Source organism: Cnephaeus nilssonii, assembly GCF_951640355.1.
Source record: "Cnephaeus nilssonii genome assembly, chromosome: 13".
NCBI classification, from domain to species: Eukaryota; Metazoa; Chordata; class Mammalia; order Chiroptera; family Vespertilionidae; genus Cnephaeus; species Cnephaeus nilssonii.
In genome coordinates, this window is record NC_137084.1 from 41,777,412 (window position 1) to 41,793,837 (window position 16,426).

General features: G+C 38.4%; 1 protein-coding gene across 2 annotated transcripts in view; it reads right to left on the reverse strand.

Annotated features, from left to right (window-relative positions):
- Positions 1-3,324: 3,324 nt before the first annotated feature.
- RRM1 (ribonucleotide reductase catalytic subunit M1) overlaps positions 3,325-16,426 on the reverse strand; it is a 48,022-nt gene continuing 34,920 nt past the window's right edge. The window contains exons 15-19 of one of the 2 annotated variants that reach the window (XM_079787244.1): positions 10,624-10,700; positions 7,979-8,114; positions 7,035-7,130; positions 4,601-4,789; positions 3,325-4,318 (exon numbers count right to left, since the gene is read on the reverse strand). In XM_079787244.1, coding sequence (XP_079643370.1) covers positions 4,130-4,318; positions 4,601-4,789; positions 7,035-7,130; positions 7,979-8,114; positions 10,624-10,700 — 687 coding nt within the window. In that variant the 3' untranslated portion in view covers positions 3,325-4,129. The remainder of the gene's footprint in view (positions 4,319-4,600; positions 4,790-7,034; positions 7,131-7,978; positions 8,115-10,623; positions 10,701-16,426) is intronic. The other variant, XM_079787243.1, reaches the window with a different exon arrangement.

Sequence of the window (16,426 nt, forward strand, 5' to 3'; positions counted from 1 at the left end):
CAAGAGGCAGCTGACAAAATGATTAAACAATGGTTTATACACAGTATGTCTACCATAAGTTCGTTTTCTTCCTTTATCACATTGTTTTAATATGTTGGATAAATGTATTTTTTAACTGCTTAACGATGAGTTCTATAGGGGTAGAAACTGTATCTTAAAGCTATTAGATTAAGGTAGTGAGAAAACATTATTCTTTTAATACAAAAGAAAACACATGGACAAGTGCTTGAAGGTAGAAGGTACTAACAGTGAGGGGATAGTGCCCATTCCAATAAATACCACTCTTCAATAAAAGGCATCAGAGCAGGGGTTCTCAGGGAAATGGCTGGTTCTAGGGCTGGGGTATAAAAGACAAAATGATCCTGGATAATCTTATAGTGCCACAAAGTAAGCAAGTGCTCAAAAAATGATGGAGACATGTCAAAAGGATAGCAAGACCCATCTGAAGGGGTTTCTAGTGGTCCACTGAGGGAAAATTTGAGCAACAAAGTAAAGATAATAATAGATGATAACCTTTAGAATCCAAGTCCATACTGATTTAGATGGATGGATAGACAGATGGACACATGATAAGGGAAAGCTCTTCCTTACAGTAAAATTCCTTATATAATAAATGCAGAAGGAATAGAGGTAGAAATCCCCATTTGCCAAACATCACAGAAATAAACATTTCAAGCAAGAATGATCAATGTATGCTAAAATTAGTGAGCAAAATTATGATGAGAAACAAGATATATATAGTTTCAAAGTATTCCCTCGCAAGCACTTATTAATTACTAAAGGAAAATAGTAACTTTACAATTGAGAAACCTGGACGTCTCTTAAGCAAATGACAAACATCCCCAGCAGTGGCATAAAGTGTTATCACGTCTTCTGAAATGATGTACTGAGAAGGGCACAATGTCATTTATGTGGTATTCTTACAAAAAACAAAAACCCTGCATACACTGAATTTAATCAAGAAACATGAAACCGACCCAAAATGAGGGGCGCTATAGAAAACAACTTGCTGGTACTCTTCCAAAGTGGTAAGATACTGAGAGACAGGAAAAGTTGAACAACTGTTCCAAACGAAAGGGAGACACGAAAACCAAATGCAAACATGCAGTCCTGGATTGGATGCTGGGTCAGAAAAGGGACGTTAGTTAGTTGACTACTTGTCAGAAATGGAACATCTGTAAATTACAATAGTAGTGTGTCGATATTAATTTCCTGACTTTGATTATTGCACTGTGGTTACATAAGATGCTAACATTGGTGAATCTGGGTGAAGTGTGCACAGGAATTTTTCATACTGTTGTTTTTTAAGTCTGAAATTATTTCAAAATCAAAAGTTGAAAAATGTTAAGAGTAGGTGAAACTATTCTCTTTGGAAAATAGGGGAAATGTTCTGTTACTAGCAAGAAGGAAGATGAGGCCCTAAACGGTTTGGCTCAGTGGATAGAGTGTCGGCCTGGGGACTGAAGGGTCCCAGGTTCGATTCTGGTCAAGGGCATGTACCTTGGTTGCAGGCACATCCCCAGTTGGGGGTGTGCAGGAGGCAGCTGATCAATGTTTCTAACTCTCTGACCCTCTCCCTTCCTCTCTGTAAAAAATCAATAAAACATAAAAAAAAAAAAAAGAACATAAGAGAAAATAGCTAAAGTGTGCATATTTTATAATGTGATCCCACCTTCCTCTAAACCCCCTCAGAGAAGGCTATGAAAACCACAAAGCCACACAGAAAACTAAGAGAGCAGCAAGCATAAGGGCAAAGATAAAGGGGATGTGATATACTCAACCAGAGAAGCTGGCTGAAATGGTGGTAAGGGCTCTGTATTATCACACCTCAGGAGAGGCTACGTGCGTGATAGGATATATGGTAAGCATTACATTTGGTAACTATGTAAGTATTAAAGAAAGGCACATCTCGATGTTAAAAGTCCAAACCATAAAGCTTTTACAAGATCATAAAGGTCTCTATCTCCATGACAATGGAATACTGAGTTTCTTTAAAGAGAACACAAGAAGCACTGATCTTTTTGTAAAGGAAATACTAAATGAAAAATTTCTGACAAAAAGCAAGCTGGATAAAAGAAGAAACAAGGACATGACCAAAAGGCTGATGCCAAAGCTGCCTTAACCTTTTGCACTCGGATGTCGAGTGTGACTCGACACGGTTAGCATTAGAATAAAGGAATCGAGAAAAAAGCAAGCGAGTGCAAAGGGTTAATATATACCTGAACTGTCTATAGAACACAAACGTTAAACCCTAAGACCTTTAAGCAGCACTTTGAGAGCAAGCATCCTAACAACTTTCTCCAGAATTGGCTGATGCCCAGCCATAAAGTTGTTAACATGTGAATTCATGACGCCTTTGACTCTTCTACCATCTCAGACCTTAGATAACAAACCTGCAGCTGCTTTCATATTGTGTAAAATAATAATGCATTTAATAAAGTAGTAGTTTGATTTTACAACATCAAAATTAACAATAAATAAACAAAACCCATCCCTGAGGAAGCTCAGTCATTAAACTTAATAGACAAAGCCATTAAAACTGTCTTAAATATGCTTGAAGAACTTAAGGAATAGATGAACACAAGTAAAGGAAATCAGGAAAACAACATATTAACAAAATCAGAACATCAGCATAGAGATAAAAATTATTAAAAGGAACCAAATTCTAGAGCATGAAGAAACAATAATTGAAATGGGGAAAAAAATCACAAAAAGGTTCAACAGCCGATTTGAGTAGGAAGAAAGAATCAGGTAACTTGAAGATAGGACAACTGAAATTATGGTCTGAAGAGCAGAAAAAGAATGAAGAAAAGTAAACAGAGACTAAGGGACTTGTGAGACACAAAAAAGTGGACCAACAGATGTATTGTGGGAGCCCTGGAAGGAAAACAGAATGGAGCAAAAAGATTATCTGAAGAAATAATGGCTGAAAAGTTCCCAAATTTTAATGAAAGATGTGACTCCACCAATCCAAGCAGCTCAACAAACCACAAGGAGGATAAACGCAGAGACCCACACCCAGACACATTATAATCAAATTGTCAAAAGCCATTAAGATGGTTATTATAAAAAACACAATAAACTAACAAGTGTTGGCAAAGATATGAAATAACTGGAATGCTTACACTGCTGGCAGAAATGTAAAATGGTGCAACTGCTGTAGAAAACAGCTTGGCAGTTCCTCAAAAGTTAAACAGAGATTACCATATATTCCAGCAGTTCTGCTTCTAGGTATATACCCAACAAATTAAAAGCAAGAATTCAAAGAATAGCCAAAAGAAGGAAATAACCCAAATGTCCATTAACAGATAAATGGATGAGCAAAACGTGGTATAAACATATAATCGAATGTTATTCAGCCTTAACAGAAAAGAAATTCTTATACATGCTACAACATGTATAAACTTTGAAAAGCTACTAAGTGAAATAAATCAGATAGAAAAGGACACATATTATACGATTCTATTTATATGGGGTACCTAGAATAGAATAATTCGAGACAGAAAGCAAAACAGATTACCAAGGACTGAGGGGGAAGGGAATGGGAGTTATTGTTTTTTATATAGTTTCTGTTTGGGATTGATGAAAACGTTCTGGAAATAGATAGTGGTGACAGTTATAATTGTGTATGTACTTAAGGCCACTAAACTATATGCTGTAAAATGGCAACACTTGTTTATCTTATCACAATAAAAAAAGAAGAGAAAAAGGCATGTTCTTTCACATTTGACCTTTGTATGAAAATAAATGACATAATTAGTCTCACACAATCAGTTGAAAATGTTTATTTTCAGAATGACCTTTATCCAGATAAAGGTCTTGGGCTATGACACAATTTTGCAGCAAACCTGTTTGCTTACCAAAATTGAAGTCAACAGAAAAAGAAGTGCCAAATGGGCAATGAAACTCTACTTAATTACTCCTTATTCTAAAACTACTTTGATTCCAAATATATCAATTTTTAAAAAGTAATTCCTCTATATAGAGAGAAACAATACTTTAAATCAATTGATCCTTTGGCTGCAATAAGGTTCAGCAAAGCCTTACCACTTCAAGCAAATCTATTACACCTATCTATGCTCAAGAAGTAGTTTGGCTATTGAAGTGCTGGTCTCTTCTAGGTCTTTCCTTAGGACCCACACATCATACACTCATCTCTGTTCTCCAAAGAGCACACCATGGCTGCTGTGTTCCTCTCCTTCTCTTCTTCCTCTTTTGATGCCTTTTCCTTATCTTTCAGTTTCTCTTTGTTTAGAGTGAACTGGATCGGGTTAGCTGCTGGTCTTGTCCTTAAATAATACATCCCAGTCTTCAAACCCTACAAGGGAAGTAAATACAACTATTAGGAGAAACTGTGAGAACACTAGACATTCAAGACCAATGTCTAAAACACATTTCCATTAACCAGGTCAAATTGTTTTCTAAACTTGAAATTCTACCTCCTCTAGGAAGCCCTCTCAAAAATACTGACTCCATTTGAAGCCAACAGATTCAAGGTTTTCTAGGTGGCAATATTTAATAGGTAGCTGGAATATAAAACGCTTTCAATTCCAAAATATCCCACGTTGGCAGTAAGTCCTCCTCAATGTGCTCCACCAACCTGCTTCCAGCCGTAGAAGTGCATACTAGTGAGTTTGCCATAGTTAGGCTCAGCAATATGGATGTTCAGAGACTGGCTTTGATCAATGAAAGCACCTCTCTCGGCTGCCATCTTGAGAACGGTTTTCTGAGAGATTTCCCATACCGTTTTATAAAGTTGCTTCAGGTCATCAGGAATTTCTGGTATGCTCTAAAGGGAAATCAAATGTTTATTATACTCCAGTTGATGAAAGCAGTATGATTAATAGAATAATGACCCAAGGATCTGGTCTTCTACTTCCTGCCAGATCTGACCCTACCATTCAGTATCCTATCTAATAATAGACAAATATGCAAATTGACCACACCCCCGACACACCCACAAGCCACGCCCACCATCCAATCAGAGCGAGTATGCAAATTAACCCAAACCAAGATGGCTACAGCCACAGAGAGCAAGGTTTCCTAGGTAACAGAGGAAGCCAAGCTTTCTGCCAGCCATTGCAGGCCTAAGCCTCCACTCAAGCTACAAAGTTTCAATTATAGAAGGTAAACAAATTCAAACAAATGGCGGCAGAATGGAGCTTGAGAGAGCAGACCAGGGTTGCCGCCGGCAACAGGGGAAGCAAAGCTTTCTGCACACCCTGGCCGGGCCCACCCGCTTAAGGCAACAAAGTTTCAATTATAATCCCAATACAAATGGCTGCGGGCCTCGGAGGGAGCCCCAGGCTTGGCTCTGCTCCAGGCTACAAAGTTTCAATTGTAGAAGGAAAATAAATTCCAGATACCAGGGCCTCCGCTTGCATTGCCAGGGAGTGTGGCCCGCCTGCAAACCACCACAGGCCCCTCGCTCAGGCCGCCCCACGCCCCAAGGGAACCCCACCCCCCAAGGGAACCCCACCCTGATCAGGGACACCCTTCAGGGCAAACCAGCTGGCCCCCACCCCTGTACCAGGCCTCTATCCTATCTAATAAAAGAGTACTATGCAGATTGATCATCACTGCAACACACAATATAGCTGCCCCCATGTGGACACAAGATGGCCACCACAAGATGGCCAGCAGGAGAGGGCAGTTGGGAGGCACCCGGCCTGCAAGGGAGGGCAGTTGGAGGTGATCAACCCTGCAGGAGAGGGCAGTTAGGGGTAACCAGGCTGGCAGAGGAGGGAAGTTGGGGGCAAACAGGCTGGCAGCAGAGTGGTTAGGGGGTGATCAGGCTGGCAGGCAGAAGCGGTTAGGGGCAATCAGGAAGGCAGGCAGGCAAGCAGTTGGGAGCCAGCAGTCCTGGATTGTGAGAGGGATGTCCGACTGCCCGTTTAGGCCCGATCCCAAGGATCGGGCCTAAACGGGCAGTCGGACATCCCTTGAGGGGTCCCAGATTGGAGAGGGTACAGGCTGGGCTGAGGGACAACCCCCCTCCGTGCACGAATTTCGTGTACCGGGCCTCTAGTAATATAATATGATCCTTATCAAGCTTCCTAAGACGGCTAGCCTCTGGTTTAGAAAGTCCAACAAAATCCCATCTAACCAGCAAAATATCAGTCTAGTGGTAGTGATTTAAGATCCATCTTTCAATTAGTTTATAGCCTAAACATTCACTGTATGTAATTGGTTTATGGTCTAAATAGTCATTGTGCAAGAGACACTTAATAAAGGGAGAAAAGTCACAGCTAAAGAGCAATAAATGACCCTTGAGCTTTGAAGAAAACACAAATACTCAGAGCCATACCACTCAGGGACAAGATCAGAGAAGCAAAGAAACAAAGCCCTTAAAATAAATTAGGACGCCACAAACTCCATTTGGAGCGAACAGATTTAAGGTTTTCTTAGGTCCAAGGTTAACTTGCATTAAAACATGCAGACTGGCTAATGCTACTTTTATATCAAAAAATGTGAAATGTTACAGTCAATTAAACTAATGTTTAGTCAGAAACCTCTATCTACAAATAAATGTCTCGAGTCTCAGCTGCAAATATTTTATTGTTAAACAGTATTTGTAGTTGTCTTTTGAACTATTAGTCTTCTACCTCCACCATACTTTTAAATTAAGTTTGACTCTAATTTCAGACTTTATGTCAGTGGTCCCCAAACGTTGATGCACACTGTCCTTAAAAAATACTGATGCCTGGATCCTATTCCAAGACATTCTCATTTAATTGGTATGGGGTGCAACCTAAGCTTCAGAATTTTAAAAGCTCCCCAATTGATTCTAATGTGCAGAGAAGTTGGGAACCACTGCTTTATATTATTGCACAAATAAAACGGTAAGGCCAGGACTAGCTGTATGAAGATGTATATAATCCTAGCGCAATAATACAGAGGTGAACAGAGCTACGTTAAGTCTATATAACCACAAGCCTAAGACCAAACTGGTAGACATTTTTTCTCTCCACTGCCTGGGATAAGTGAAAAGGTTCCAATGCCCAACTTAATTCACTTTTTTCCCCATTCTGTACCTGGATAGAGCCATTGCATGCAATAATCTGATTTTTCATCTCTTCGTTCCATAAGCCCCGCTCAGTAAGATCTTTCAGTAAATGAGGATTTACAATCTGAATGGAAAAGAACAAAAGATGTAAAGGAATAAATAACAATGACAGGGCCTAAACAGGATCATGGTCTAAAGCTTAAAGTAAATAAAATCATTAAAGAGTTAATTAACATTAACTTGGTAACTTCTATTTTTCATAAAACTAAAGGGCCCATTCCATTACCTGACAGTTATATTCCTTTAAAATCTTGATTTCCTTTTTATTCATGAAACATAATATATGGTATTTGCAACAGTGAAAAGAATTAATGTTGCCTAAGCTGGGTAAATTTATGTGGATTGAGTCTTTTTTTCCTATATAAGGAAACAATAAGTATTTAAGAAAAAAAATAGAAATCCTATGTATTCACCCCAAACCTTACAGAAATTTATGCCATATCAGCAAATTCAAATAAAAATCTTTTAAATTAGTGGTTCTCAACCCTAGCCGAACACCAGAACTACCTGAGAACCTTAAAAATAAAAAACATTGGTCCCACCCACCAAAAATTCTCATTTATAACCAAGGCTGAAAACCACTCTTAACTCTTTTACGTATATTTTAAGTATCACCAATTTAAACTGATCTTTTAGTATAAATCACTATGATTACAGAATGTCTAAATATCACGTGAACTCTAAGATCAACAAGTTACTTTCATGCTTTCAACCCTCAATCACTCATTCTTTTGGCAGATATTTATTAAATGTCTATTATGGGCTGAAATAACTTAGAACAATATTAGGGTCGAAGATGATCCACTTTATCAAAACTTTGCCCCCATACTAAGAAAAATAGGCATACTAAATATGAATTAGCATTTACTCCCAACATCAGGCTTTTGAAAGATTTTCTTGTTGTGATCTCACCTGAAATTCTCCTGACAAGACTCTACGAGTGTAGATGTTGCTGGTATAAGGTTCAATGGACTCATTATTTCCCAGAATCTGAGCAGTGGAAGCAGTAGGCATTGGGGCAATAAGTAAACTGTTTCTTATACCATACCTAAAGAAAAGGAGATTATTAGGTGCTAGTCCTAAAGCTACAATCTGCAGGAAGATGGCTACTTTAAGTCATTGTAATAAATGTACCTACTGTAACATAATACATGCATTAGACTCACATATGGATTTTTTATTTTAACCCATACAGGAATGCAACTCCACAGTATGGGTGGAACAGCTCACCCCTCTCCTAAATGCCTGACTCCTAAACAGAATTAGCACAATTTCAATTGCTGGAAATCTTTATTATGCTATGACTTATGCCACTGCACTGTGAAACTCAGGAATCATAGCACTTGTTATCTTGCTATCTAGCATACATGTCCATTTCTGTAAAAGTTACATTTTGCATATAAATATACTAGGTGTACCGGTTAATAAGGCAGATTTTTTTTCAAGAGATGGAGTTACACATATGTTGATATACATGCGATTGGATATGTATGTATGCTATTTTGTTGTATTGACAACAACCTTCAAAACTTCATATCTCAAATTTGCTGAGGGTGTTAACATCATAGAAATTTTTATACTTTAAAATGTTGAACTTTGTGCCAAAAAAAGAGCATTTGCGGGAAGTTCTAATTCGTTACTTTATTTTGAAGAAAAGTGCTGCTGAATACTTCGGGAAGCTTATGGTGAACATTCTCCATCTCAAGATACTTGTAAACGCTGGTTTAAACACTTTAAAAAGTGATGATTTCGATGTGAAAGACAAAGAACGTCCAGGTCAACCGAAAATGTTTGAAGACCAAAAATTGGATTGAAGATGCTATTGGATGAAGATGCGTGTCAAACTCAACAACTTGCAGAAAGATTAAATGTTGCTCAGCAAACAATTTCCAATAATTTACAAGCAATGGGAAAGATTTTAAAGGAAGGAAAATAGGTGCCACATCAACTGAATGAAAGATAAATGGAAAACCGAAAAGTCATCAGTAAAATGTTGCTTCAACTGCACGAAAGAAAGTCTTTTTTGCATCTAATTGTGATTGGCAATGAAAAGTGGATTTATTTTGAGAATCCCAAACGCACAAAATCATGGGTTGATCCAGATCAACCATCACCATCGACTGCAATGCCAAATCATTTCAGAAAGAAATGCTCTGTGTTTGGTGGGATCAGGAAGGTGTGGTGTATTATGAGCTTCTAAAACCAGGTGAAACCGTTAATACTGATCGCTACCAAAGACAAATAATCAATTGAACCACGCTTTGATCGTGAAATGACCAGAATGTTCCAGAAGACATGGCAAAGTAATTTTGCTTCATGATGACGCACCATCACACACTTCAAAACCAGTTAAAGACATGTTAAAAGATCTTGCCTGGGAAGTATTAACCATCCCAAGGTCTGTAACCAGACCTTGCTCCTTCAGGTTACCACTGGTTCCGATGGATAGCACACGCACTTTCTGAGCAGCACTTCAAAACATATGAAGAAGTGGAAAACTGGGTCTCTGAATGGTTTTGCCTCAAAACAAGAAAAGTTCTATTGGGATGGTATCTACAAATTACCTGAAAGATGGGGAAATGTGTAGCTAGCGATGGACATTACTTTAAATAAAGCACTTTTGATGTTTCTCTTGAAATTATCGTGTTTTCTTTGATTACAAAATCCGCATTATTAACCAATACACCTAGTACACATGTACACATGCTCAGAAGTAAGTCAAATCTGAAGGGTGACAGACAAAAAAATGCAAACAGGTTTTTTGGAGAAGGTAGGTAGTATTGGGATAATATTCATTTTATTCTCTTTCCAAATGTAGGTTTTTCTAAATTTGTAAACATGTATTATTTGAGTAACAAAATTTTTTTAAAGCAAATGGATATTTTTTTATTCTTTTAAAAAAAATTATGTTTATTGTTGAAAGTATTACAGATGTCCCCTTTTGTTGCAAATGGCTATTTTTTTAAAGAGCATTTTAAAGCTACTGCTTCTTTCTTCAAATTAAAACTCTGCAAATGTACTGACCCAGAGATGACCCTCATCACGACAGGAAATGAAAACTTGTTTCATTATTCATTCAGCAAAACATTCTGTCTGCCCTCAAATCTATTTAATGTTTATTAGTTTGAAAGACCTACAAAAGCTCTTCCAAGATCCCTTATTCCTTTGACAATCAATTCAACAGAAGTCATTTCTGAGCCCAATGTAGTTAAGCAATAAATAAAAATGAAATATATTTAAAAAGCAAGCACTCTTAGAAATACAAAAGTTTAATGAGAAAAAGAATAACCTAATCTAGGTAGTTAGGCCTCTAAAACAAGATCTACTGATAGTATCTACCATGTACTGATATGCTTTCATGTGCCAAGCAATCTACAGGTTACTATACATGTATTATATTATAAAGTATTTAAAAGATAGTTCTGCAGATGGGTCATTTTAGCTCCATATAAAGAAGAAAAAATGAGTTTCAGAAGTTAACATAACAGCTAATTTCTGAAGAGCCAGGATGAAAACCTGAACTCTTATTTCAAAGCTACTTTACATGTTTTACTTACTTTGCAATCTTGTCCTTGAGAAGTTTCCAGTCCCACAGGTCTGTGGGAGTAACATTCCACATATCATACTGAAGGATCTAAGGAATAAACAAGTCGACTGATGATAAATCACTCTATAATTTGAAATATGGTTGTTCTAGTCATCCTGCCACAACGGTCGCTTAAGCTTTTATTATATAGATTATAACTCTAGGTCCATCCCATGGTTTCACAAATGGTAAGATTTTATTCTTATTCATAGCTGAGTAATATTCCACTTATATATGTACATCATCTTTACCCATTCCTCTATCCATATCTTGACTATCCTAATATATAAAAAGCCAGGGGCCGTCATGACTGAAATAACCAGACAGATGACCGAAGAGCAGGCTGCGTGGGGTGACCAGGCCGGCAAGGGGGTTAGTGAGGGACGACCAAATGACTGAGCAGCAGGCTGCATGGGGTGACCAGGCCAGCATGGGGGTTAGTGAGGGGCAACCAAACGACTGAACAGCAGGCTGCGTGGGGCAGTCAAACTGGCAGGGGGGTTAGTGAGGGACGACCAAACGATTGAACAGCAGGCTGTGTGGGGCAACCAGGCCAGCAGGGGGGTCAGTTGGGGGAGACAGGCCAGTGGGGCGGGCAGTAAGGGGTGACCAGGCCTGTGGTGGAGGCAGGTAGGGGCAACCAGGTCGGCGGGGGGGGGGGGGGGGGGGGCAGTTGGGAGCGACCCAGTTAGCAGGGGAGGGCAGTTGGGGGCGACCCAGTTGGCAGGGGGGCAGTTAGGGGTGATCAGGCCAGCAGGCAGAGGCGGTTAGGGGTGATCAGGCTGGCAGGCAGGTGAGCAGTTAGGGGCCAGTGGTCCCGGATTGTGAGAGGGATGTCTGGCTGCCAGGGATTGGGCCTAAACTGGCAGTCGGACATCCCCCGAGGGGTCTCAGATTGGAGAGGGTGCAGGCTGGGCTGAGGGGACCCCCTCCCATGCATGAATTTCATGCACCAGGCCTCTAGTTGTAAATAATGCTGTAATGAACATAGGAGTGCATATCTCTTCAAAATTAGTGTTTCCAAGTTCTTCATATAAATATCCTTAAGTGGAATAACTGGGTCATATGGCAATTCTATTTTTAATTTTTTGAGGAACCTGCATACTGTTTTCCACAGTGGCTGCACCAATTTACAATCTCAGCAATAGTGCACAAGGATTCCCTTTTCTTCACATTCTCAACAAACTTGCTGGTTATTGATTCATTGATGATAGCTACTCTGACAGGTGTGAGGTAATCTCACTGAAGTTTTATTTTGAATATCCCTGATTGGTGATGTTGAGCATCTTTTCATAGGTGTATTTCATATATCCTTCTTGGAGAAATGTCTGTTCAGGTCCTGTGCCTTTTTCAGTTAGTTTGCTTTTTTGGTATTACATTTTGAGTCCCCTATGTATTTTGGTTATTAACCCCCTATCAGATGTATCATTGGCAAATATCTTCCATTCAGTAGGTTGTCTTTTCATTACACTGATGGCTTCCTTTGTTGTGCAAAAATCTTTTAGTTTGATGTAGTCCCATGTGTTTATTTTTTGTTTTTCTTGCCTGGAGAGATATATCCAAAAAAAAATATTGCTAAAAGCGATGTCAAAGACTTTACTGTCTGCTTTCTTCCAGTTTTATGGTTTGTCTTACATTTAAGTATTTAATCCATTTTGTATATGGTAAAAAAAAAAAGGTAGTCTAGTTGCACTTTTTTAAATGTATCTCTCCAGTTTTCCCAACATCACTTATTGAAGAGGCTGTCTTTACATTTGTATATTCTATCCTCCTTTGTCATAGATACATTGACCACACAGGCATGGGTTTATTGCTGGGCTTTCTATTTGGATCCATTGATCTATGTCTGTTTTTGTGAGTACCATGCTGTTTTGATTACGATAGCCTTGTAGTATAGTTTGCTATCAGGAGCATGATACCTCCAAATTTGTTCTTTCTCAAGATGGCTTTGGTTATTCAGAATCTTGTGGCTCCACATAAACTTTGGGATTATTTGTTCTACTTCTATGAAAAAATGTCATTGGCATTTTCATAGGGATTGCATTGAATCTGTAGATTGCTTTGGATAGTATGGACATTTTAAGGTGTTTATTCTTCCTATCTGTGAGCATAGTGTAGCCTTCCAAAAAAATTTTTTTAATCTTCTTCAATGCCTTAGTTTTCCAAATACAGGTCTTTTACCTCCTTGGTAAAATTTAATTCTAGGCATTTGATTCTTTTTGATGCAACTGTAAATGGGATTGTTTTCTCAATTTCTCTTTCTGGTATTTCATAAGTGGTATATAAAAATGCTACTGATCACTGATTATTAATTGCATATCCTGCTACTTTATAAATTTATTAGTTCTCATGGTATTTTGGTGGAATCATTTTTTTTTAACATTGTGGTAAATGTCATTTCAAAGCAATTTTTACAATCATTCATTGATCAGTAAATGAATCAGAAACGTAAGGATCATATTTCACTGAAATCACATGATTTTAAATCAGAGGAAAGTTGCTGTAGGGAAAACAAACAATAAAAGGACTTTTTAAAAAATGCACTTTTTATTGTTTGGTTTCATTCAGGCCTAGAGCTTGATTGCTGGCTGACACGAAGTTGGATGCAGATATGATCTGGTTGCTTGAGTTTAATGAGAACATAAACCTCTGATTTCCATTACAGCACCTGAGCGTCCCTGGTGGAAATGCTTTCCAGCTGCTCCTCCGCCTCCTGTCACATGCCGTGGACCTGTGCCCTCTTCCTAAATGCCATCCACGTCCTTCTGGCCTCACTCAGTAGCAGGTCCATCAGCACCACTGGACAATCGTCTCAGGCACCTCAAGTGCTCTGTCCCTCCATCCCCACCACCTGGGACTGAACGACGGGCTTCTGCTGATCAGCGAGGCCTTGGCACAGACCCAGGCCGCTGCAATCCACCGCCCAGTGTCATCTCTTCACAGCCCTTGTCACAGTCTGTTTATCCTGGAGATTTGTGGTGGAATCCTTAGGGTTTTCTGTAGGTAGTATGTCATCTGCAAACAAGTTTTACTTCAATTTGTATGCCTTTTAGTTCTTTTTCTTAAAAAAAGAAAAAGTTTCTATGGATTTTAGAGAAAGGGAGAGGGAGAAAAACATCGATCGGCTGCTCCCTGCCTAACCCATACTGGGGATTAAGCCTACAACCCAGGCATGTGCCCTGATCAGGAATCAAACCCAAGACCTTTTGGTGCATGGGACGATGGAAAAAATGTCCTCGGGTGAGGGTTAACCAACTGAGCCACACCAATCAGGGCCCTTATATTTCTTTTTCTTGTCTCATTATTGTAGTTAAGACTTTCAATACTATGTTAAATAAAAGTGGTGAAAGTATACATTCTTGTTTTGTTCCTGATCTTAAGCAAAAAGCTTCCAGCTTTCTAGAGTTAAGTATATTACTTAAGGATTTGTCATAAATGCCCTTTATTAATTTGAGGTATGTCCCCATTATCCTCACTTTGTTGAGTTTTTTCTGTCATAAATGGATGCTGCATCCAAATGCTTTTTTGCATATAGTGATATAATCATGATTTTTATCCTTCATTTTGTTTATGTAGGAAATCACATAAATTGATTTACAGATATTGAACCAACCCTGCATCCTGGGAATAAAACCCACTTGATCATGGTATATGACTTTTAAAATGTATTGCTGAATACAGTTTGCTAGAGTTTGCTAATATTTTGTTGAAGATATTTTGTGTCAATGTTCATCAAGAATATTTGCCTATAATTATCTTTTTTTGTAGTGTCTTTATCTAGTTTGGGTTTTAGGGTAACGCTGCCCTCAAGGAATCAACTTGGGAGGCTCCCTTCTTCTTTAATTTTTTGGAACAGTTTTTAAAAATTAACTCCATAAAAAATTTTTTATTGTTGCCCTGGCCAGTGTTGCTAAGTGGTTAGAGCATCAGCCCATGCACCAAAGGGCTGCAGGTTCGATCCCTAGTCAGGGCACTGTGTGTGAGAAGCAACTAATCGATGTATCTCTCTCCTATCAATGTGTCTTTTTCCCTCCCTCCCTTCTACTCTCTCTAAAAATCAATGGATAAATGTCCTCGGGTGAGGATTAACAACCAAACCAACAACAAAAATTTTATTGTTGTACAATACACATAACATAAAATTTAACATCTTAACCATTTTTTTAGCACACAGTTCAGCAGTATTAAATACATACACATTGTTGTGCACTATCACCACCACCCATCTCCAGAAATCTTTTCATCCTACAAAACAGAAATTCTATATCCATTAAATAACTCCCATTCCCACCCACCAGCTCCTGGGAACCACCATTTTACTTACTGTTTTTCACAAATTTGACTATGTTAGGTACCTCATGCAAGTGAAATTATATACTATTTGGCTTCTTTCCCTGCGCATAATGTCTTCAAGGTTCACCCATATTGTGGCATGGGCCAGAAAAATCCCCTCTTTTTAAAAAAAATTTACTTTTCAATTATAGTTAACATACAATATTACATTAGTTCCAGATGTACAAAAAGTGTTTAGATATTTATATACCTTATAAAGTGATCACCCGAGTAAGTCTAGTACCCTTCAGACATCATACATAGTTATTACATATTATTGACTATATTCCCTGAGCTGTATTTTACATACTCATGATTATTTTTATTACTGGCAATTTGTATTTCTTGATACCTTTTTCAACCATTCCAACTCCCCTCCCTTCTGGCAACCATTAATATGGTCTTTGCATATGTTTGCTTGTGTTTCATTTGTTCATTTATTTTGTTTTTTGGATTCTACATATAAGCAAAATTATATGTATCTTTCTCACTTTTTTGACTTAGCATAATATCCTCTAGGTCCATCCATGTTGTCACAAATATAAGATTTTATTCTTATTCATGGCTGAGTAATATTCCATTGTATATATGCCACATCTTCTTTATCCACTCATCTATAGGTGGGCATTGAGATTGTTTCCATATTTTGACTATTGTAAATAATACTGCAATGAATATAGGGGTACACATACCTCTTTGAATTAGTGTTTTGGATTTCTTCAGGTAAATATCTAGAAGTGGAATTACTGGGTCATATGATAGTTCTGTTTTTATTTTGAGGAACCTGTGTACTACTGTTTTTGTTTTTTCTTAAAGCAGACCCTTCAGCATTCCTTGTAATTCTAATTTGGTAGTGATGAGCTTCTTTAGCTTTTTCTTGCTTAGGAAACAGTTTATCTTTTCTTTAATTCTAAACGATAGCTTTGCTGGGTAATCTTGGTTATAGGTCCTTGCTCTTCATCACTTTGAATATTTCCTCTGGCTTGCAATGTTTCTGTTGAGAAATCAACTGACAGTCTTATGGGAGCTCCCTTGTAGGCAACTAACTGCTTTTCTTATCACTTTTTTTTTTTAATATATTTCTTTATTGATTTCAGAGAAGAAGGGAGAAGGAGAGAGAGATAGAAACATCAATGATGAGAGAGAATCATTGATCGGCTGCCTCCTGCACGACCCCCACTGGGGATTGAGCCCGCAACCCAGGCATGTGCCATTGGCCGGAATCGAACCTGGGACCCCTGAGTCTGCAGGCCGACGCTCTATCCACTAAGCCAAGCCGGCTAGGGCTCTCTCATCACTTTTAAGATTCTTTCTTTGTATTTAACCTTTGCCATTTTAATTATGCTGTGCCTTGGTGTGGATCTCTGGTTTCATCTTCTTTGGGACTCTCTGAGCTTTCTGGACTTGTGTCTATTTCTTTCCTTAGGTTAGGGAAGTTTTCA